This window comes from Danio rerio, chromosome 12, assembly GCF_052040795.2.
Source record: "Danio rerio strain M-AB ecotype USA chromosome 12, GRCz13ab, whole genome shotgun sequence".
In the NCBI taxonomy this organism is placed as follows: domain Eukaryota; kingdom Metazoa; phylum Chordata; class Actinopteri; order Cypriniformes; family Danionidae; genus Danio; species Danio rerio.
In genome coordinates, this window is record NC_141032.1 from 21,166,354 (window position 1) to 21,189,917 (window position 23,564).

General features: G+C 35.0%; 4 protein-coding genes across 13 annotated transcripts in view; 3 read left to right on the forward strand and 1 right to left on the reverse strand.

Moving 5' to 3' along the window:
- Positions 1-736: 736 nt before the first annotated feature.
- Positions 737-5,239, reverse strand: desi1b (desumoylating isopeptidase 1b). Of its 2 annotated transcripts, XM_087275440.1 has the most exons (7): positions 5,141-5,239; positions 4,872-4,964; positions 4,665-4,686; positions 3,721-3,790; positions 3,474-3,583; positions 3,172-3,294; positions 737-3,085 (listed from the first exon to the last, which is right to left on the reverse strand). In XM_087275440.1, exons 1-7 carry the CDS (start codon positions 5,175-5,177, stop codon positions 2,995-2,997), a joined length of 546 nt encoding a protein of 181 aa, XP_087131566.1. In that variant the 5' UTR covers positions 5,178-5,239; the 3' UTR covers positions 737-2,994.
- Positions 5,240-5,310: 71 nt separating this feature from the next.
- xrcc6 (X-ray repair cross complementing 6) lies at positions 5,311-11,148 on the forward strand. Of its 4 annotated transcripts, none has more exons than XM_087274703.1 (13): positions 5,311-5,367; positions 6,343-6,433; positions 6,552-6,664; positions 6,755-6,896; positions 6,975-7,226; positions 7,309-7,495; positions 8,413-8,599; positions 8,701-8,869; positions 9,485-9,646; positions 9,835-9,964; positions 10,045-10,145; positions 10,224-10,340; positions 10,752-11,148. In XM_087274703.1, exons 2-13 carry the CDS (start codon positions 6,364-6,366, stop codon positions 10,952-10,954), a joined length of 1,833 nt encoding a protein of 610 aa, XP_087130829.1. In that variant the 5' UTR covers positions 5,311-5,367; positions 6,343-6,363; the 3' UTR covers positions 10,955-11,148.
- A 2,063-nt stretch (positions 11,149-13,211) lies between these two features.
- Positions 13,212-21,471, forward strand: josd1 (Josephin domain containing 1). Of its 2 annotated transcripts, XR_015503587.1 has the most exons (6): positions 13,212-13,333; positions 13,726-14,385; positions 14,489-14,617; positions 19,128-19,322; positions 19,413-20,449; positions 20,685-21,471. XR_015503587.1 is itself a non-coding variant. In NM_001076595.2 (5 exon segments), coding segments are annotated over 4 exon segments (708 nt in total). In that variant the 5' UTR covers positions 13,263-13,333; positions 13,726-14,101; the 3' UTR covers positions 19,513-20,046.
- Positions 21,472-22,898: 1,427 nt separating this feature from the next.
- cbx7b (chromobox homolog 7b) overlaps positions 22,899-23,564 on the forward strand; it is a 29,214-nt gene continuing 28,548 nt past the window's right edge. For all 5 annotated transcript variants that reach the window (XR_015504045.1, XR_015504046.1, XM_087276216.1 and 2 more), the window contains exon 1: positions 22,899-23,152. Coding sequence is in view for 2 of the 5 variants with exons in the window: in XM_087276216.1 (XP_087132342.1) it covers positions 23,084-23,152 (69 nt within the window). In the remaining 3 variants the exon portion in view is untranslated. The remainder of the gene's footprint in view (positions 23,153-23,564) is intronic.

The window sequence follows — 23,564 nt, forward strand, 5'->3', positions numbered from 1 at the left end:
ATGCATGTTAATAAATGCCTCTAGTCCTCTCATGAGCAACAGCGTCTCACGCTCTAGCCTTTCTGCCCTTTCAGAAGTACATTACCCACATGATTAGATGTAAAATCTTTTTATCTGCTCGGGACAGTAATATTGGATGAGAGGATCACATTCTGAGAAGCTGTGTTGGTTAATTAATGGCATGGCCCATGAAATCATATAAATGTCAGCGAATTGTGAGAACGGACAGCAAGCAAAGAAAGTGGCCATGTGAATGCCAACATTTAATGAAACAGAAATGAGAGCCTGTATCTGATTCGGTGGACTTAGAAGACTTCAATTTGAAACGAAAAATCTGGAACTTGAATGATTTTGTGGATTATACTTGGAGACAAAGCTCTCTTTTTGTCTTATTAAAGACTGCCTTAGTTAACCCGTCATCAGCATATTTCACTGTGTATAAAGAAGATGATAGAGGATGTGAGCAAAATGATGCAATTTAAATGCAACTTTTAAAGCACAGATTGTTGTTCGGTATGTGTCTTTGCAACGTGTAAAGTTTTTACATGAACTAGAACAACTTTGATTAATGATCGCCTACGGAATTAGATGAACCTGAAACATTGTGACCTCCAAATTAATATATATTCAGATACCCATGGGAACATTTAGCCCTGAATATATTGTCAATAACATTTATTAAGCTAAGCAATACACATTACCAAATCAACTTGACAATTAAAAACAAAACTACTTCTTTATACTGTCATGTTTTAATTTGCCTTTCAAATAGGGACAAGATTATATTTAATACACATAAATACATATATGAGGCAGAAAGGTTTTAAGAGCTCAAGTTATTACCAACAGTATAGCTCAGACCTCAGACAGCTAAATATGAACTTGCTAAATAGACCATGAGAAGACCATAGACAGTGAGATTAAGACTAAAATGTATTTTATATATAAAATTCACACATTTTTAACTTTTTAATAAAAATTGTACATTTGTCTCTTTTTATCATGGCACTGTAATTTGCTCATAATGACTAAACTGAAAAAGAAATACAAAAAAGTCCTACTAGGTCCTTTGCTTGTCATAGTTTATAAAATATTGGTTAACTTCATATTTGTGACATTATATTGTGCTTGCTGTATATGTCATTTGTCCCCTTAAATTTATTAAACAAGAAGTTATAATTAAGGCACTATGCTGTTGATAAAAATGTTAATTCACCAAAATGTTTTAATTCTTTTATTGTTTATTCACACCCATAAACATTTGTGATTAAAAACCTAAAGGATATCCATTCATTATAGAAAGTGATTAAGTCTTTCAGAAAATGTGTATTAAACTGCCAGATCCCATTCATTATGTACTCTTTTAACCAAAAAAAAAAGTCTCAAATATCTTATAGATTTTGAAAGACAGAAGTTTGAGTAAACTATAAGAGAATTTTCATTTTGAGATGAACGTTAGTATTCATAGTCTAAAATATTTGCATTAAATACAAAAAAAAAACTGATTAAACATGAAAAGACAAGTTAGAAATATAAAAAAAAACAGTTACCCACTTAATCTAACAGTAAGAATTGTCAACATTTTTAATAAGATTACACTCTTCATGTGAGTATTAATCACAATAGCATATTTTGTATTAATCTGAATCCTCATTCTCATCTATTTTTCTGAAAGCATCTGAAGTTACAAATCATGTTGAGGTAAGACAGAGACACCTGCAGACCAATGAGGGGAATCCCACTACAACTGTAAACCATTTCCTAGTGAAACAGCTTTCTTTTAGATAGCAGCAAGTGTGCTTTTGTAATTATAACTTAATGTAATGACTTGCTATAATTAACTTAAACTAAATCCCACACAGGGATTTTTCTACACTCTTAGCCTGATATATATGGGTGTCTAACTGCATTCTAACAGGCTTAAAGGGATAGTTGACCCAAAAATGTACATTTCTTCACAATTACTCGCTCAAGTGGTTTTAAAGTATAAATGAAATCAAAACTAACCATATGATTTTGCTAGCTCACATTGCCAGTTTTGTGCTGAACAATTAATCTGTGTATGTCAATGTCATCAAATAGTTTGCTCTTGTAATCTAACTTTTAAATCTAAAAATGCACTTCCTGTTTTTTGTTTTCTGTTAAATTCTCAGACTACATGATTTTGATTTTTTGGGCGTGGTTAACATTTTACCACACCCCTCCAACTGTCGGTTTTGACAACAAACAGAAATGGTGTGGAGGAGGTGTCTGTTAGGTTGTAAAAATTCTCCCCAAACCTTTTTCCTAATCTTTCTGAATGAAATGCCTACTTTATTACATCAAATCAGCTCGCAGTAGAAAAACAAGCCACGCCCACTGTTTTCTCATTTAATATTTTGTTTCTCTAGGAACTGGCTGCGTCACAATATATATATTAAAAAAAAAGCTGTCACAGCTTCCGGTTCATGCGGACTTTAAACATTTATGAATTTCTGACATCCGTTGAACCCAAAACAACATATTCTGAAGAATGTTGGAAATGACATTCATAGTGGGAACAAAAAAAGTCAATGGCTGCTACTTTCCAACATTCCTCAGTTTATCTTTATTTGTGCTTAACATGAACTCAGGAAATGCGTAACAGACAGAATGTTCATTTTTGGGTGTTCTATCCAATTATACCACATGATTTTGTTTATTTTAAAATTCATTTGCAGTCCTGGTAAAAATGTCCTCTTTCACATTTCTTATCCACTGGTTGTTTGTCCCAGTGGATTTGTATATTCTATTCTAAAGAGTCAACAATACAGATTAATTGGTCCCTCTGTCTACACAGCAGATCACTGAAGATAGCATAAAAAAAGAGAGTGAAAATGTATCACTTTATGAAAAGGCACTGAGAAGAGAAACTGAAAGCCCTGCTTTATATAAAAGCTATTTTTGATCTTGAAAGGCACAATGTGACTCTTCATGACTGCTGTATTAATACATTCTTAGATGCAGCCAGATCTTCTACCTCTGGCCATATCCATTCATGCCATTGTTCCCGGATGGAGTGACGGTGATTGAATCCAGAAGAGGACGGAGCGCTTGTCCAAAAGGTCTGTGGAGTGAAGGGGAAAAAACAAAAACAGTTAATAATTGTAATATTACAAATAGTGTTAAAAGTGTATTTGTTTGCCATCATACGTAGAGAGCACTTCAGATGGAAGATCCGTGATGTATGAGGGAATCTTTTTTCCTGTTAAAAACTGCGCAACTTCAGCGCTGAAGGTGTTACAGTTGTGTTCAAAAAGGTGGTATTTTTCAGGTCTGTGGAAGGGGTGGAAAAACAGATTTGCGCATATAAATGGGGGCGTTTGTGTTGTGGTGGTAGTGGCAGAAAATGGAACTGCAAAATGATGACAGCTTTCACAAATATCTCTACTTTTAATAGTAAAAATATCTCATAGCAATTTCCTGTTAAATGCAAACAACAGAACTATACTGACCTATAAGTGGACTCCCCGAGCGAAGACAGATATTCCTGAAAAAGGTCCCGAGGAACTTCTGTGTTTCCTAGGTCCACTGTGGAATCAGGCATACCAAGAATAGTACAACCCTAAAACATGAAAGTACAATTAATACAACATTATTTGACATCCGTAAAATATCTAAAGTTTCTATTTCATATGCTTAAAAAATAAACTGGGTTGCACACTGAGTTTATGAATAAAAAATCCATTGGTCATTTCTTACAGGATAGCAGCTTGTAACACCTCCTCCTCCAAAGAAAAACTCTTCCCCGTAAGCCACTATTCCAGTGTGCCTTCATTAAGAAACATTCAAATAGAGACAGTTGAATTAATTTATTATTATTAGTAGTATTTTTATTAGTATTATTATTAAAAAACACAAGCATTGGAACCAATGCGTATTTAAAGCAATAGTTCATGAAGAAATTTAAATTTACTCTCTCAGGTTGTTACAAATGCTGAAGAATGATGGCCGCCGTTAGCTTCCATAGTTGGACGGCAAAGTTGGACACAAAAAATGCTTCTTGTGAAAGAGGTTTTAGAGAGGTTTTATTTGGATATTGACTATTCCTGTGATTTTTGTTCTATAGAAAAAGAATCTATTGTATCTTATTTGTATATACTCAAGGAATTTTTGGATGGATATGGAAATTTTTCCTAGAAGGAAAACCAATATTATATTCAAATAACAACAAGATTTTGATATTTGCATTTATTATGTCAATATTTGTAACAAATGTACATTCCTTGTACATCTTTTTACTATTTTTGGAAAGTTTTGTATACATAAAAAATGGACTGGATCAAAGCCAAATTTAGTTCATTTTCATTAAGGGACTAAGGACTACTGCACAAGTTTGGAGAACATTGTAATAAAAAAGCAAGGAAGACTTATAATATTCTTAAGAAATAAAACATTTTTAATTATTGAATGTATGTACACTCTGGCATATGCATTTTTGTATATTACTGTATAATTCTGATTCTTTTTGTTAATAAAAAATGCTAAATGAAATGCAAGTCATTGGTTAGTTTAAAGTGTTAACAAATTATTACAAATATGTTTTTTAACAGAAGAAAATAAATGGTTATAGTATGTTCACTTTTAGATGAACTATTGCTTTCGTTTATATAACGTGCAACAAACAGAAGAAGAAAAGTACTCACCATATTCCCTCGACTGTCTTTCCTGTCAGTTTAGATGTAAAAATGTAAAGTTTTTCGATGTTTTATTTGCATATTTCAATAGGGGAAATACATATTTGTGCTCTACAGTGTATAAATACTTTTTAGTGACACAAAACATGAGCTATTCTAGAAGCATCCTCAACCAACTTCCCAGAATAAACATTAGCTAACAGTTGGAGAACTCACCTAACATCATGGGGCTCAGCTGACGGGCCAGTCCTTTTGACAGGTCATAAACGTACAGCTGAACGGTGTAAGAACTTCCATTAGCCATGGCAACTGATTCAGAACAGAGTGTTGTTTACAAACAAAAACGCAACGCTACTGTAAACAAACGTAAATCTATCTTGAGTTTTCGACTCGAAAAAGGCAGACTTCACTGTTTTGGTGTCTCACAGTCTCATCATCACACATCCATAAAACGAACACAAAGTATTTTAACAAATTATCTTAACCACGAAAGTTTGACAGGTCCAACGCGGTGTTCAGCATTCGTTTGGCAACAGTGACTCGAGATATTTGGACACCGGTTATGACAAATGTGCTTATTCACTGGGGCTCGACCAATTGTAGCGCAGATATATTACCAACATCTGTAAAACGGATAACATCCACAACGCTAGATGGCGAACTTTATGAAAACAAGCATGACGGTGTTTACACTTACTAGCCGAATCAACCGGTGAGCCGAATGCCTGAAGCTAATTCGTTTGAACGGTTCTTTTCAATAAATCGGATCAAAAACCAGATTCAGTCAATTCTGGTGACATGGACTAAAACTTTTAGGCACAGTTTCACAAACAGGGCTTAGATTAAGCGAGGACTAGGCCTTAGTTAAATAAGTCTATTTAAGCCAAATATTTTAAAAATGGCCTTAGAAAAATATTTTATTAAATAACTGGTGTGCACCTGGAGAAAAAAAATGACACGTGTATTTTAAGACATTTACTGCAAGTTATTTTGAGTTGAGACAGTTCAATCTTGCAATTTAATCTTTACTAGTCTTAAACATTGTTTTTGAAACTGGGGGTATAATTGAAGAAATAGATGATGAGTGTTGCTGTTTTGTGAATTAAAGAGTTTGTTTGCAGGCATGCGCGGTTCTTAATCACTAGATCTGGATTAACCAGGGATTAAAAATTAACCAGGACCATCTCGCTTCCATTTTACTCCAGATGTTCATCTATTAAACGTTCAGGTTCGCGGGGGAATGTTTTCGGTTCACTCGAGACAAAATTGGTCTCGGGTGAGAATCCGATTCATGAAGTTCGAAATGTTTTGGGAATCGCCTCAAACCATACATAACAAATCCGAAAGCTATTCGTTCACGTTTACTAGTTATATATAGGTTTTAGTTATATCAAATCCTGTCTTTACTGTGTGAAATTGTTCTGTTTACTTCCGCGTATTTGGATTGACCAGTCACTTTGCTCCTGTGTCCCAATTGGTGAGTGCCTTTCAAAAGTCGTCTCTGATAGGATCGTGGAGCTGTCACTCAACTTATGGCGCATTGACTGGTTGCATGCACGCACGGTCGTGAAGGGATACAAAGTTCTCTAGCTAGCGCAAAAGAGAACAGTGGTTTATAGTTAGTGTAATACATTTTGATTTGTTTTACTTAAACTGTTTGTGAAAGTAACTCTGACTCGAATCTAAGGTAAAACTAAGAGTAACTTTAATGGCGAACTGGGGAAATTACTTTCCAAACGAAGACGATGTGGATGAGCAGGATGAAGAAGAGTCTGGAGGTTAGCCTAGCCATCTTAATTGATTTATTGAAACCGTATGAAATAAACGTTTGTTCTTCATTAAACGTGCATAGATCAAACCAACATCTGATTAAACGTGTACCTTTTTAATTAAAAGGCGATTACAAAAGCAGCGGCCGTGACAGCTTGGTGTTTTTGGTTGATGCATCTAAAGAGATGTTCATCAAAGGGGAGAATGGAGAGCCATCAAATTTTGACATGACTATGCAGGTGAGCCTAAAAAGTTTAACTGTATTCATATGTTGCCACAATATTGTATTCCCATACATGCCTAATAAATATATTTGTCTTTGTGTCTAGTGTGTGCGCAGTGTGTACACTAGTAAGATCATAAGCAGTGACAGAGACCTGGTTGCTTTGGTGTTTTATGGGACTGAGCAGAGCAAGAACCCCAGAAACTCCTTCAAGCATGTTTACGTCTACCACGACTTGGAGTCCCCTGGTCAGTAATTAACTATTTATTCAACTTAGACTATATTTTTGATGGTGAATCTACCTCATATACTGATTCGCTTCTCAGGAGCAAAACGTGTACAGGATATTGATAAACTGAAAGGTGATAAAGGTGGTCAGTTTGCTGAAAAGACCATGGGCAGTGGGGAAACTTCTCTCGGAGAGGCTTTGTGGTGCTGTTCCAACCTTTACAGTGACATCAAGTTGCGACTGTCACACAAGCGCCTCATGATATTCACATGCAGGGATGAGCCTCATGGAGGAGACAGTGCAAAAGACAGACAGGCTCGTACAAAGGCTGCTGACCTAAAAGAGACAGGTAAGGATATTAAGAGGAAAATAAAACATTTCTTTTTGTTTTAACTGTGAATAAATGATAAACTGTTCTGTGTGTTCTTCAGGTGTAGCCATTGACTTGATGCACCTCTCAAAGCCTGGAGGGTTTGATGTTTCCCTGTTCTTTTGCGATATTGTAAGTCCTCCAGAAGATGAAAGTGAACTCGGCCTTCAGATTGAGCCCTGCAGGAAACTGGAGGACCTGCAGAAGAGAGTCAGAGCAAAAGAGTTAAAGAAAAGAGCTCAATGCAGGTAAATACTCTGCAAATGTTTGGTAATTTTCCACTTGCATGTCTAATTTTAGTATATAGTGTTGTGGACATGCACATTATTATGGACATGCACATTATTGCAGGGATACGCTGTTTTGTATTAAAAACAGCTTAAATGGCATTTCACAAGAAGATAAAGAAAAGTCTAATTTTGATATATTTTCAATCATTTATTTTTCCATTCTGCAATATTTAGGATCTACACAACAATGACAATTGTTTATTGTCAGTCACTTTGCAAAAAAAAAACATATCCTGAGATTCCAGAAGTATTTACTGTGTAATAAAGCCTTTATAATTCCAGTAGTCCTGGCATGATAACCGGTTTCAAGGTTTACCGCTGTCTTGAAATGTCAAGGTTTTAAAAATGCCAGAATCTTCTGTTATTAAATCACTTTTATTGTCAAATCATCAGCAGATCGTGTGCTATGATGATTGACAAGCTAAGCTTTAGCTTTTTAGAGTGAAAAGCTTATACATATACAGTATATGTAAAGTACAGCTTTTTACGTGTTTTATTTATCTATTTATCTATCTATTTTATTTAGTTTTTTAGGGCAACAGTATCTCCAGCAGAGAAGGGCTCTCCACATCAAAAGCTACTGTTACAAAATATATTTTTAACAAAATATGTTGTGTTCAATAGGTGAAAAAGTAATGACAAAAAGTTATTTTAAAAACATATTTTAGAAATAGTAATCTTTTTTTTAAGCTTTGATTTTTTTTTTTATTTAAGGTTATCATATGGTCACAGTCTTATACCGACCCATACCTAAATTCCAGTCAAACAATATTATTCTGTAGTTTGTTTTTGTTTTTTGTTTCTGTATACAGTTCATACAACAACTCATTAAAAAAACATTCAGTAATTTATACCTCTGTTAATGTGTTTTCAAGGTTAACGTTCTCCCTTGGAGAAGGTGTCGATCTGGCTGTTGGCGTATACGTGTTGGCCAGGACTGCTATGAAGCCTTCTGCTGTCAAACTTTACAGAGATAATAATGAACCTGTACGGACTAAATCCCGTCTCTTCCACACTCAAACTGGTGGCATTTTATTACCAAATGATACAAAGAGGGCACAGGTAAAGCACCTCGAAACAAAATCATTACTATAACAACATTTTAAATTGCTAAATGTGCCTCTAATTTAACAGTAACTTGTTAAATTAACTTGCTTATGAAGGTTTATGGGCAGAAGCAGATTGTGATGGAAAAGGATGAGGTGGATGAGATAAAGAAGTTTGATGATCCAGGATTGGTACTAATTGGATTTAAGCCTATAGATCGCCTCAAACTGCACCATCATTTACGACCTGCTCTCTTCATATACCCTGAGGAGGAGCAGATATCAGGCAGGTTTTTATTTGTTACTGTCATTCATTTGTTGAGAGATTTAAGGTCTAATGAAATATATATATATATATATATATATATATATATATATATATATATATATATATATATATATATATATATATATTTCTTTTTTAATCTGTATTGTTAGTTTTTAGGATATCTAAAAGCTAAAGCGCTCCAGAACAGTGACAAAATTCACTTTTGGGAGATATAAAGCCGATATAAGCCTGTAAAGCTTGTAGTTTGTCACTTCCGGATGAATAGTTTTATTCATTTCACCAATTTCTCTACCAGTTAATGCCAATCAAATGGTCTCTAGTACCTGACATGCCCTGCCCCCTTTCAAAACGCTTCTCATTTGATGTGCTTGTGCCATACCACTGTCAATGGCAGAGTGGGGATAGAACAAAATGCTTTTTTTTTTTAAAAGGGGAGGGGCTACACTGTCCCATTCTTTTATCTCAAACCTCGAATAAAAAAGCACATTTCATAGCACTTCACAGGACCTTTAATACCTCTTTCAGATCAACCCAGATGATTTCTTAAAATATGGTTTTTGCCATATTTCACAAAACTAATGTGACACTCTTTGCTTCTCTTGTTTACTACAGGAAGCTCCTGTATGTTTACAGCTCTGCTTTTGAAGTGCTGTGAAAAAAATGTATTTGCATTGTGCAAATACATCCCTCGTCGTAACACTCCACCTCGGTTTGTGGCACTAGTGCCCCAGAGAGAAGAACTGGATCAGAGTCAAACCCAGGCAACACCTCCAGGTAACAGCAATCCAAAGTGTTATGCCTATTTAAACTCATGTTTTAGTGCTAAATTTATCTTGAAAAAAAAAACTTGTTTATTTGTTTGAACAGTTTTAAAATGTATTCTAATACTTCTGACATTATTACTAATATGCAAAATTTATTTTAATATCAAATAGTAGTATCAAATCTTTCTTTTTTTCCAGGCTTCCATGTGATTTATCTTCCCTTTGCTGATGACATACGCACTGTGGACCCTCACGTTGGTCCCACAGCCTCGGATGAGCAGGTAGACAAAATGAAAGAGATCGTGCACAAGCTCCGCTTTAAATACAGGTTTGTGGTTTTATACCAATCAAACAAACTATAGGCTGTTTATTGGTAATTCATCTATAAGTCATGCTCTGTATTTACAGGAGTGATGCATTTGAAAACCCAGTGCTGCAACAGCACTACAGTAATCTGGAGGCTTTGGCTCTGGATATGCTTTCACCTGAACCCATTGAGGATTTGACAAGTATTTCTTGTTGTTTAAAGGGAAAAATTAGTATTTTTTTTATCCTATTGCTGTCTTACATTCTTTATGTTTCTTTAGTGCCAAAGGTAAAAATGATGGACGATCGGCTTGGTCCGCTGGTTCAAGAGTTCAAAGATTTGGTCTATCCTCCTGATTATAACCCAGAAGGGAAACCTGCAGCTAAACGCAAACCTGGTAAGATTTCAGATTATGCTATTTTAATTATTTTTTTTTAAGTCTGGGACGCACCAAGTCAACAGTCAGCCATTGGTCAGTGACAGGCCATCAGTCTGTCAGGCTAGTTTGTTTAGTGTGTTCCCCATGTTGCTTCTAGCTAGACTTGCTTTAGTAGATAGTTTGCCTGATTCATTACATAGAATTGCTGTTGTCCATTGATGAAAGAAAGTGCTCTGATTGGCTTTTCAGCTATGAATCAGTGTGCAAGAGAAAAACCTCATTAACAAAACTAGACAAACTATGCAACTCAGGAAGGAACACAATGTGATTAGGAATGCTGTGTGAATAACTAATAATTACTTTTACACCTTTTAACAGTCATTTTAAAGTTGTCATTAACAGACTCTTGACTAAAAATTTTTCTGACAGCTGAATCTGGTGGTGGTGCTGCTGAAAAGAAGGCCAAAGTTGAGATTTCCGAAGAAGAGCTGAAAATTCATGTCGCAAAAGGCACTTTGGGAAAACTGACAGTGCCTGTACTAAAAGATGCATGCAAACAGTTCAATATACGTACAACAGGAACCAAGAAACAGGAGCTTATCGATGCCCTGACCATGCAGCTCTCTAAATGAGCCAATGTTATTAAGGCATTGCTTGTCGCCTTGATCACATGCTTGTTTAAACGATAAAAGCAGAATAGTTGGTATGTTTTACAATACATCTTTTAAGCGAATATCATTCTCACATTCTGTCTTGCCTGGTGTCACATAATTCTGTTCAGCATTGTGACTGTTGTCATAGATTCAATAAATGCTTGAAATTTGTAGCTTTGATGATATTCATTGGCATTATTTCACTTTATTTCTTCAACATTTGCATTGATATATTTTAATACATGACAGATATATGCATTATATTTTAGTGTATTTTAAAATGCTCATAATCTAATTAGTAAACGTTTTATGTATTACATGATCACATATTCACACAGTTCCTGTGAATTAATCCTAATCGATTTTCTTTTGAAATAAAAATACTAAATAAAAAAGTGAGTATTTTAATACATAAACAACAAGTTCAGTAAATTAGTTCATGGTCACATTGTAGAAAATATCTATATCTAAAATATGTTCTTATTTGTGTCAATTTTATGTGTTCCAATAAATGTTTATTTTACGTTTTTGATTTTATGCAATGTTACCTTTTAATCAATTCAAAAGCTTAAGTGGTTCTTAAATTAACCATATTTTGCCAATTTAATGCAATTTTAATGTTTGTATGATGAAAATCACACAGTGAAAATTAGGACAGTAAGTCTGAATTTGCTTAAAAGTTGTCACTTAACAGAAATAATGTACAGTATGAAATATAAAGTCCTGGTGCAGTGAAATAATAATTAATATTTTATGACACCCATGAGCTTGGAAAACTGCATTCATACATCTCTGCAATGACTCAAGTAGTTTATTAATAAAGTCATCTGGAATGGCAAAGAAAGCGCTCTCGCAGGATTCCCTGAGATCATTAAGATTCTATGGATTCATCTTTAATGCTTCCTCCATCTTACCCCAGGCATGCTCTATCATGTTCATATATGGTGACTGGGGTGGCCAATCCTGGAGCACCTTGACCTTTTTTGCTTTCAGGAACTTTGATGTGGAGGCTGAAATATGAGGGTGCTATCTCTGAAGAATTTGCCCTCTCCTGTGGTTTGTTATGTAATGGGCCGCACAAATGTCTTGATACTTCAGGCTGTTGATACAGTATTGCCATCTCTCACATGATCCTATGCTGAATGTAACCCCAAATCAGGATTTTTTCCTTCACCAAATTTGATGGATTTCTGTGTGAATCTTGGGTCCATGCGGGTTCCAATAGGTCTTCTGCAGCATTTGTGATGATTGGAAAGCAGTTCAACATCGGAAAAATTTACCTTTTGCCACTTTTCCAAACGATCAACTAGAAATCATATTGTTATTTGTTGCTCTTACACCTGAGATTGACGACAAGACTTTTGTCAGAAAGTGTAGTGTCTTTTTTATATTAATGGTATGTTGGATTTTGGTAAGATTTAAAAAAATTACATGGATAGTTATTTCCAAAATGCTAACTTCCTCAACATTTAAGTGCTTCTAAATTTTTCTGAATTTCTATAAATGTTGATGTGAAAAACAAATATTTTTAGGAATGTTGAAATAAATTCTGGTTATTTTGTCCTTCCTATAGATGTCAGTGGCTGCTTTTTCCCAACATTCTTCGGAATATCTTGTTTTGTGTCTAACAGAAGAAAGTTATGTTGTATACATAAAGTGTGTAATTACTTAAGTGTGAGTAAACGGTAAGTAAATTTAAATTTTGGGGAACTATTGCTTCAAAAAAGTAGTCTAAAAACGATCTTTACCTCAAATTAGTAGCATAGATACGTTCCTCACTACAGTTTTCACTATGCAATCTTTAATCAATAACAAATCAGTTATTAAGTAACGTTAATCTACCTAGGCCAGCACACATACAGATTCAATCTCCATGTTTTCTAGCTGGTTTCTAGAACATATGGAGTGAAGTGTTCAGGCTCTGTCATTTGTTTTCTCATTAGCACTGAATGAAAACAAACAGTAGGTCACTCGCCACAGATGTTTAACATTACAGCAAGTCAACATGTACAGTAGATGTCTGGATCTTATTTTCAGCTAAAACAGTAAAACACAAACGTTCGGGTTGTTTACACAGCCCAGAATAGATCAAACAAAATCCCTAAGAAAAAAACAAATCTTATTAATGTCCTAATGTGGGGCATGAGACGTGTTTGACAGTCCCTTGGGATGCAACCTGCTCGTGACGCAAGCCGACGGAAAGCCAATGACGTTTTGCGCATGCTCACGTTGAGCCAGAGAGCTGCAAGGAAAAAGTACAAGAGACAAAGGAATAAACAACTCAAGGAGTGGACGCGAAAACACTAACTCAGAGGAACGAACACAGTAAAGACAGTCACACATCGTACGCACACAGAGGTATGTCTTGTGAACGAGTAGATACACGGAGACTTTGAAAGCTGTCGTTTTGTCCGTTGCTATCAAACGAGTAGCACGTAGCCAGAGTGTCAGTTTGGCTTGAACGCAGTAGTTATGCCATGTCTCGATATATTTTAAACCCGTGTACCAAGTGTTACATGTCATTTTTAGCCGGTAATGTGTGATACACACCCATCCAGTCAGCTGGCAGGAAGTTTTATACACCCCTTCCCAATGCAGTAATCCTGGGCACTAACGTACTGCACATTAGCCTTCTGCGTGTCAAAAGCCTTCGTGTTTGGACCTGTCTTTCTGTTAAATGTTTATTAATGTTTAACATTGGAATATTTGTTAGTAAGCAGTTTCTTCTTGTTGTTTGTTCCATATTTCAGACCTGACGGTGGTCTACCATGGCATTTGCTAGGGTCCCGTACTGCTGACCCATTTATTCCCAGTCAAGCTGTAAGTCCTTTCCACCCTGATGTCAGCCAAAACGGAAAAAACTTCTCTGCCCTAGTGGTTACTATGGTGCTCGGAGAGTCTTTGTGTGCAATAAAAACAACATGATGAGCACAGAAAGAGGACACAAACGATTCTGGCTCTAAGAAGATACATCTGTCTCTATTTGTGGATTTCTTAATTTTTTTCACCAATTCAGGTGCACTGGCTCACATTTCATCACATTAGCAGCCTCCCCTCCCCTTGCCACTCATCCCGAGCAGCTGAGAAGGTTGCTTTGGAGATGATAGTGGTGACATAGCAGCAGGAATGGGGAGTACTCCATGTTCTGGTAAGGGGAGGGGGGTCGGGGGCTTTCAGGAGTTGGGTTGTATGCCATGGAAGGTCAGCAAGCAAAAAGGAGAAGCCTTAGGTGGACGTGGGTCCGAGCTGGAGGACAGGCCGAATGCTGGAACGCCCCCCACCTCGTTGCAACTTCCTGCAATTTATCATGAAAAGCAGCATCGGGAGTTGTGTGCTCTGCATGCGCTAAACAATGTCTTCCAGGATGGAGCGGCGTTCAGTCGTGATGCACTTCAGGACATCTACCAGAGGTCAGTTCAGTGATGATGCATCGTTAATGAAGTGGTCAAATGTTGGACTTTTTTTTGTTTGTTTGTTTTAAATCACACTTCTGCTTCCTCTTTCTTTTTACAGGCTCTCTCCTAGCACTTTGGTCACACCCCACAAGAAAAACATGCTGGGTAATGGCAACTATGACGTGAATGTCATCATGGCTGCATTGCAGACTCGTGGATTTGAGGCAGTTTGGTGGGACAAGAGAAGGTACTTGTGCTGGGCTGTCAGCAGAACAAAAAGGGGCTTGTTTTCAAAAAGGGACACATTTAGGATTTAAAAATTGACATTCATCAATTTAATTAAATTCATTTTTATTTCTAAAGTGCCTTTCACAATGTATATTGTGTCAAAGCAGCTTAACACAGACCAATACAAGTCTGCAAGTACTGTATAACATCACAACAACAAACCAAAAAAATAGTCAAACCAAAAATTACACCTAAACTTATTTTCATAGTTTTTGTACATTTTAAGCTTTTCATATCTAACAACACCATAAAAAGATGAAAAGGTTAAGATGTGTAGCTAGCATACTAAAGGTCAGAACTCAACAGTACAATTGTTAAAGATAGAGTCCCCAAGGGAAATCTTTTGACAAAATTTCTTCTGTCGGTGGAGTTTTGCTTGATGAACATAACTGCATGTTGACCACCAAAATTTGATGTTCAGAATAAACTAAATAAATTAAAATAATGCTGCATACTGTAGCTTATTGTAATTGTATCAAGCTGCTTATTGCGATAAACATGAAACAAAAGAATATAATGTCAAAGGGTTAGGTTTTGCAAAAAATAAATTAATCCCAATTTACTCTCCCTTGATGCATTCTAGATGTATATGATTTTATTCTTTCAGGAAAATTTTGTCAATTTTATTCATTAATTTTTTTATTGGTATTTAGTATTATATATTGAGTTTGAAGTGCAGGCACATTTGAAACAAAAGCAGGACTGCAGTGAACAGACAGTCAGTTGTTGTCTGGCTGATGGTGTTAAATGTACCTTAAAAGGAGAAGACGACAGCTGCCGCTTGCCAAAAGTTACACAAAACTATTTGTAAAGTGTAAATATGGATATTTTTCTTTACAAAAATGCATGGATTACCTACAAGAGACATTTTTTTACACCCTAGAGCTGTATAAGACATTTTTATTATGGACGAATGTGCTTTATTTGGCTTCTTCTGCACTGCCAGTAAAACAGCTGAATAGTTTCAAAAATCAACTAAAAGAAGAAAGTCGTATACATCTAGGATGCCTAGAGAGGGTGGGTAAATTATGAGGGAAAAAAACATATATAAAAACATATATACAAGTGGCAGAGCAAAAAAAAAAGAAAAAGAAACAAAAGGTAAATTAACAGTGTTTTAGGGTTTTCTGGGGAGTCTACCATTATTGAAGTATAGAAATAAACAATGAAATGTAAAAACATGGTTATTTTTGTGTAAATTGTTTACAATAATATAAAGTAATATGTAATACAGGATATCCTCAGGGTCTTACAAAGTCTTAAAATTTCTTAAATTTCAAAAACTAAATTTTTGGCCGTAAGTCTGAAATTGACTGAAATATTCCCTTGTAGGTCTAAATTAATTTTAAACTATCTTTTTGAACGGGTCTCCTTTGTTTATGCAAAGCTACCCAATCAATCCAACACCCATCCAGTCACAAACAAATACTTCTGAATAAAACTTTTAAGAACAGTTTATTGTGCTTTTTTATGAGTTTTTTATGTTGTTAAATATGTTTGGTATGTTCTGCTCTGTTGACACTATTTATATATGTGGCTAAGATGTTGCTAAGAAATAAAACTAAATAGAATTATAGGCAATCATATTAGATATGGCAAGTCATTTTTTTTTCTCTTAATGGCCATTAAAAAATCTTTAGCGTTTAGCCCTGTATAAGTCTGGAATGTTATTCTTTATGGTCTTAAATTAGGTCTAAAATTAGACTTTGTGAAACCAGCAGAAACCCTGTTATAATATATTTATCCTTTAATCATTAATAAATAATCAAATCCCTTGATGTGACTTTTGCAGATACACAGATTGCGATATTGATGCTCAAATGATATATTGTTCAGCCCTACTTGGAGTCTAATATGCATGTTAAATATAAATATTCTGTAAATACAGAAAATTCTGTTTACAGTTAATTTTTTGAAAACAAATGTCCTTGTGTAAATTTGCTTTTCCTAGGGAGTTCATCCTTGCCAGCAGGCATGTGATTTATAAAGTTGAGGAATTTAATCAATTAATTAATTAGAAACTAGTAATAAACAGATTAAGACATGATAAAAACCAAAAGATTAAAAAAATATTCTCAACCTATTTGAAAAAGGATGGGTAGAAGCCCTGGTTTTTTTCAGGCTTATGTTTTTTACAGAAGTGGAGTAAAAATTTTCTTTACATTCTTGAATCTGAAAATCTAGACAAAGATTGTCTGACCACTTTTTCTATGTTCTTTGTTCCAGAAGGTTTTTTATTAATATATATATTTTTTAAGGCTTCCTAAAGGCCATGTGCCGATGAGATCAATCACATTGTTACAAAATTTGAAGCAGAAAAGCATATGAAAATCGTTCAAAAGACAGAAGTGCAAGTCTGTGTTGTTTATCTTTATGGACTCTTTTTCACAAATGAGTTATGACACCTTTTTACTTGATGTATTATATCATTTTTTCATCAAATTACAAAAGCAAATTATTCATCGCTTATGCAAGGTGTTTCTAATGATGTTGTTTTCTCTTATGGCTGCTGTTATCAGTCTCTCACGATTTTTACTTTATTTCTGAAAGTCTTGATAACACTATTGTTGAGGTTTTCTTTTATTATTTGAATGCATAGTAAAAAAATAGTTTTTGTACTGGCCTATTCACTTAATCTTCGATTTCCGCTGAAATCTGGAAATGTGAAGGTTACCATTTAAGGTAAAGTACAACAATACCTGTCCAAATAAAACCAACAGACAATTGCAAAATATTTTATCTTAAAAATGAAAAACAATTGCTGTGCTTGATGAGCGAGGGCAAGCCTGCAGATCGGTTTTGGTCTGTTTTACACAATTTTTGCAAAGTTTTTTATTGGTGGAATTTTCAGCACAACATGATAAGCATAATTGATTTGAAAAAAATTACAAGGTAATTATACAACTAGGTATTAATTATTAGTATTCTAACATTTTGGCGACATTTTTGAGTTACTCCACCACATTATATAGCCTCATCTAACCTTGCCTCATTGTAAAAGGTAAAATTATTTGATATTTTAAAAGACTTATTAACCTTTACACACAGTCACAAGAGACTGCTTGGTTCCTCTTTGAGATATTATTTCTTGTCTTACGAGTATGACTTAATGTCGGACACTTTTTGTCTGCCTCATTAAAGCAGTGATCACATTAACTGTTAGGGAAAGGATTGCAATATTTGGAATATGCCACTCTAATTTAATTGATAATAAAAATGCATTTGTTTCACATTCCACATGACCACAGGGATTAAAGGGCTTGTTTATTTAAATTTAAACAATTAAAATGTATTTAATAATTATTTTTTTTTATTCACCTTCTTGCCTTTCCAAATCTGTTTGTCTTCTGTGGCACAAAAATAAAATAATATCGATCAGCATTCTTAAAAATATCTTATGTTCTAAAGTCCTGCATCTTTGGTGAAGGTAAGTTATTAGCAGTGTTAGGGAAGGTCTTGCATTAGTTCTTCAAAACAACTGACTAATTATGCTGCATGGTAACTCTTTAGGACAAGTAATGTGTTGCTTACTTCTGTATTACATTTGTGTAAATTATTATTATTTTGTTTCTAAGCAAGGCTTACTTATTTTAAATAACATATTAAAAATGTATGTATGTTTTTGAAAAATGTAAAGCCCTGTATTAACCCAAGTAAAAAGTGAAGTGAATAGATCTCAACAAGTCTGTACAGTTGAGGGCACAGCTCAAACAAAACTTTTAGGATTGTATAAAGAAAATGGTGCATGGAGGAAAAGTTTAACACTCTTCAACATTTAATATCCTGAGTTTGCATTTTACAGTTTTTATTGATTTTAGGGCTGCTTAAAAATGTAGAATCTGTTTTTGTGCAGGTGAGATGAGATGAGTAAATGTACACAATTAAGCTAGAACTACAGTCTACTCTCTCCTGTTATCTCTCAACGTAGGAAAACAAAGTAATTAGCTTTTCTTTTTTGAAGTAGTAACTTCAGTATTTTCTTGTAAATAAAAAACCAATGCATTACTTTATTAGTGACTTGAAAAAGTAATCTAATTTTGTAACTTGTGTAATGATGACAGAAGTGTCATTTTGGGGTGCTTTATTTGTATGCCCCAAGAATTAAAAACAATTTCTATCTTGGAGATGTGGTAGGGACGTTTGATCTATCATTTGCATTTTTTAAGTATTTTTGATTAAAGGCTCATGTTGTGCTTTTATGCATTTTCAGTTTCCGTTAGTTTTTGATGTTTCTTTTTTTACACTCGTTACAAAACATAAAGTCCACTCAAATTAAAATTATTCTCTATGTCAGTAGCATCAGTGCCAGATCATTTGCACACACAAGGTAGCAGCACATTTTTGCTACCAACCAAAAATCAAATAGATCTTTAAAGTATTTTGAGCTGCAACTTTTTGTAACAAGGTTGCTGTAATAAACTATCAATGGGCCATTCATTTTGGTATATTATATGTTTGTTATCCCATAGGGACGTCGGTAGCATTGCACTGCCAAACGTCACTGGTTTCATCTTGAATGTGCCATCCAATTTGCGCTGGGGCCCATTGCGTCTGCCCCTCAAGCGGCAGCACTGGATTGGTGTGCGAGAAGTGGCAGGAGTTTACTATAACCTAGACTCTAAACTGCGCAGCCCTCATGCCATTGGAACAGCTGATGAACTGAGGTAAGTGTGCAATCCTCAAGAAGAAAATAGCAGAGGGTTTAAATGGAAAAATGTCTTTGATCTCCAGCTGACGTTCTGATCACTTCGCAGGAAGTTCTTGCGTCACCAGCTTCGAGGGAAGAACTGTGAACTCCTATTGGTCGTCTCAGAGGAGGTGGAAGTGCATCAGACATGGAAGTCTGATAACTGATGAATGTTTTGGACCTTTTTTTTAGTTTTTGTTAATTTTTTGGAGGTTTCTCAAGTCCATGCTCAGGAGGGAAATATGAGGTTCAATCAGGGACCCATTTAAGGAGCAAATAGAGTTGCACTCAAACCAGTCATGAAAGCACACTGCTCAGACTTTGTTTACACACACACACCACTGGACTCTCGCTATGGAGACTGAAGAAACACAGGACACACACAGGGATACAAAAAGACAACTAAACACTACGCTGAGGAACTAGTTTGGTATTTGGGATTCTGATGCATTTTTTATACATTGATTATTTCTTTTACTTTATACTGTGTTCTGACTTGAAAGCGAGAGGTTCTGGAATTGTTCGTGATGTGTTCTCCTTGTGCATCACTCCTCATCCTCACTTCTCTCTTTCTACGTGATTTCCTGTGCATCCATGTGATTGTTCCAAATGTCTGCCACCAAAAACAAAAGGTATTTGTCCCACCAACTGGGTTTGTTTAACAGGGCTGCATATGTACTTATTTAGTGCATGTACTTGAAGATTTAGAAAAGGAACACCAGTAGCCCCTGTTTAACGGTTCTCTACATATTTAATGGCATAGTGACAGATGAGAAGTTTCCTGTGTATCACAGTACAGCATGGCACCACAGTAATTGGATGTTTTGTGTTAGTTTCCTGTTAACATCTGTTACCTAAATGGTCACTTATTAATCTCTTACCCTAAATGAATGCTCTCAACGTTCTTTCTTGTAAACAGTTAAAGGAATACTTCACTTGTTTTGGAAAATGTTTATTTTACACCTCTTCTAGACTTAAAATAGTTGAGTTACATTTCATTTTTAAACCCATTCAACCGATCTCTGGAAGCACTTTTAGCTTAGCTTAGCATAGTTCATTGAATCGGATTAGACCAATAGCATTTCTCTCAAAAATGTCGGAAAAGTAGCAATAATTTTCCTATTTAAAGCTTTACTCTTCTTTGGTTGCACTGACTGATCACTAACGGAAAATGAAAAGTTTGTTGTTTTTTTGGTTGATATGGCTAGGAACTATACTCCTGATAGAGCAGCAAAGTTTCTCAATTATTACACCAGACTGAGGTTATAGTTCATAGCCATTTTGCCCTGTAAAGTAAACAGCAACAATAGTAACTAGAGAAGAGTCAAGCTTTAAATAGGAAACTTATCAAAACTTGTTTTTTAAAGCGAGATGCTAATGGTCTAATCAGGTTCAATGATCTATGCGAAGCTATAAGTGCTCCCGTCCAGACCCAGAGATCAACTGAATGGATAAAAATGTGTCTTGATTGTTTATCTCTAGGTGACTTGTAAAATGAGCCTACTTTTAAAAAAGGTGAAGTGTTCCTTTAAAGTTAGACTTGTTGAATCCTAGACTACATGTAGGAAAATCGAACTGCTTGTGAGTGTTGGTAGTAGGAGAAAAATGTCAGATGCCAAAAACTGTTATTAAGTGGAATGTTTGTAAGTATTTTTACATAGAAAATGCTGAAGTGAGTTTGAAATTGTTCAAGTTGAATTAATCTTCGATTGACAGTGGATTAACATGGCCTTAAACTGTTTACAGAGGGAGCAGATCACACAAAGGGAAATCTAATAACACATCTCAGGTTCTCTTCAGACCCAATTCAGTTTCACTTATTAAACACTGATCTCCAACACAATGTGTAAAACACTTCAAATAGATATTACGCACTCGAATCTGATAGTACAACTTAAGAGGAACATTCCACATGTCATTCACAGGGTGCTTTGTAATACTGTAGAGATGAATAGATTCCTTTGCCATGACAATCTAAATCCCCCCACATCTCTCTCCCAGGGAGAAGGGGACAACATGTGCTCATGCCATTGTTTTTCATTCAAATAAAATGCTTATGATGGCACTTTATGTATGATGTAAAATGTGCTGTGACATCATTAAAAATGTCTTTCTATGTACACAAAGTGCTGCTGCTTTATATGTTGTTCACATCATCTTCATCAGTAGTGTTCAGTCATTTTGATGCAACAAGACCCATTATTTATTTGTTTTATGGTAATGTGTTTATTTATCTTAGCTAAAAGTTTTGGTATGTTTTCATTTTATTTTTTAAAAATGTATTCATATTTAAATTCCTTTTTTTTTTCATTTATTTATTTGTTATTTTTTCAAAATGCTGCTGTCCCCATAGCATTCACTGGACCCCAGTTTGAACTCCCTGATCTAAACTATCGTTCAATGGTTTTATTTTTTAGTTAAAGAAATCAGTTTACTGCATTATATTGACCAAATGTGAAAAACATCTGCACAATTAGATGATATAAAATTCAAAGATGTATCACAGTATTCCATTACAAATCAATGATATTGTTTTGTTTCTGTACTTCATTTTAAGAGAATTGTTAAAAAAAAACTTATCAGTGTATTCATCAAAATATTAAGCAGCTTTGATTATGATAAGGTGATGCGGTGACAGTAGGTAGTGCTTTCACATCACAGCAAGGTCACTGGTTTGAGCCTCGGCTGGGTCAGTTGGCATTTGTGTGGAGTTTGCATGTGCTCCCGCTTTCACGTTGGTTGCCTTCTAGTGCTCTGGTTTCCCCCAAAAGTCCAAAGACATGCAAAGACATGTCAGAATTATTAGCCTCCCTGTTTATTTTTTTCCCCAATTGTTGTTTTATGAGAGAAGATTTTTTTCACACATTTCTAAACATAATAGTTTTAATAACTCATTTCTAATCACTGATGTATTTGATCTTTGCCATGATGACAGTAAATAATATATGACTAGATATTTTTCAAGACACTTCTATACAGCTTAAAGTGACATTTAAAGGCTTAAGTTAATTAGGTTAACTATGCAGGTTAGAGTATTAGGCAAGTTATCGTATAACGAGGGTTTGTTCTGTAGACTATCAAAAATATATATATATAGCTTAATGGGCTAATAATTTGACCTTAAAAAGGTTTTAAAACTGCTTTTATTTTAGCCGAAATAAACTAAATAAGACTTTCTCCAGAAAAAAAAATATTATCAGACATACCGTGAACATTTTCTTGCTCCGTTAAACATCATTTGGGAAATATAAAAAAAAAAAATTCAAATTGGAGATAATTTTGACTTCAACTATATATATATATATATATATATATATATATATATATATATATATATATATATATATATATATATATATATATATATATATATATATAGTTTATTTATTTATTTGAGATCACAGTCCATATACCATGATAATGCTACAAGTAAAGCTATCTTAATTATATTTTACCTGCTTGTGGCGTGTGCATCCGCTGTGTGACGCACGGGGGCGCGCTGCGCGCTGCAGATGTGTCGCAGATTTAAAAAGTCACTGTACTCCTCTAGTACAAGGAAATGGAGCAGTGCAAAGCATAAAAATACTGATTTGTAAACAAGGCAGCGGAAGAGCGCGAACGTGTGCAGCCATTCTAACAGTACGTGGCGTTTGCATTGTATACTTTAACGATAGCAGGGAACGCGCAAAGACACATTGACAGCTACTTCATTGTATCAAAAGAACTTAACGTTAACCGATGGAACTGTCGGCAATCGGCGAGCAAGTGTTCGCTGTGGAATCAATCACAAAGAAAAGAGTTAGGAAGGTAAGTGGCATGCGCGTGCAGCTGCTGTTTGCTGACAGTTCAGTGCCTGTTTACACACACACACACACATGTACGAGGGGCGAGGACACGCACACACGACCCCCTTACAACGGCGTGGAAGTGTGTGTTTGTAGTCTAATAACTTCGATGATGACGCATATCGCACAGCACGCATGAAGAATAAGCAGTTTTATTTTCCCAATTAAATAACTGAATTTAATGAAGTTTTGTCATTTAGGTTTAGAATAAGCTTTATTTTGTTGTTTACAAACGCTGCCGTGTCACTCGATTTCTTTTACATAACAGTAAAATATGCATTTTGCTTAATGCGCATTCAATAACGGTTACTTTTATGTTCTTGTAAAATTATGTCATAACTGTATTTAAATAAAAGGAGGAGCTGTTCAGGAGT

What these genes read in the sequence shown, in the direction of transcription:
- xrcc6 (XM_087274703.1), top strand. Translation starts at nt 6,364, where the DNA reads ATGGCGAACTGGGGAAATTACTTTCCAAACGAAGACGATGTGGATGAG. An exon ending in TGCTGACCTAAAAGAGACAG is followed by an intron (nt 7,227 to 7,308) that starts GTAAGGATATTA and finishes TGTGTTCTTCAG; the next exon opens with GTGTAGCCATTGACTTGATG. An exon ending in AAGAAAAGAGCTCAATGCAG is followed by an intron (nt 7,496 to 8,412) that starts GTAAATACTCTG and finishes TGTGTTTTCAAG; the next exon opens with GTTAACGTTCTCCCTTGGAG.
- desi1b (XM_087275440.1), bottom strand. Translation starts at nt 5,177, where the DNA reads ATGCTGAACACCGCGTTGGACCTGTCAAACTTTCGTG. An exon ending in GGACCTGTCAAACTTTCGTG is followed by an intron (nt 4,965 to 5,140) that starts GTTAAGATAATT and finishes GTTCTGAATCAG; the next exon opens with TTGCCATGGCTAATGGAAGT. An exon ending in CCATCTGAAGTGCTCTCTAC is followed by an intron (nt 3,086 to 3,171) that starts GTATGATGGCAA and finishes TTCACTCCACAG; the next exon opens with ACCTTTTGGACAAGCGCTCC.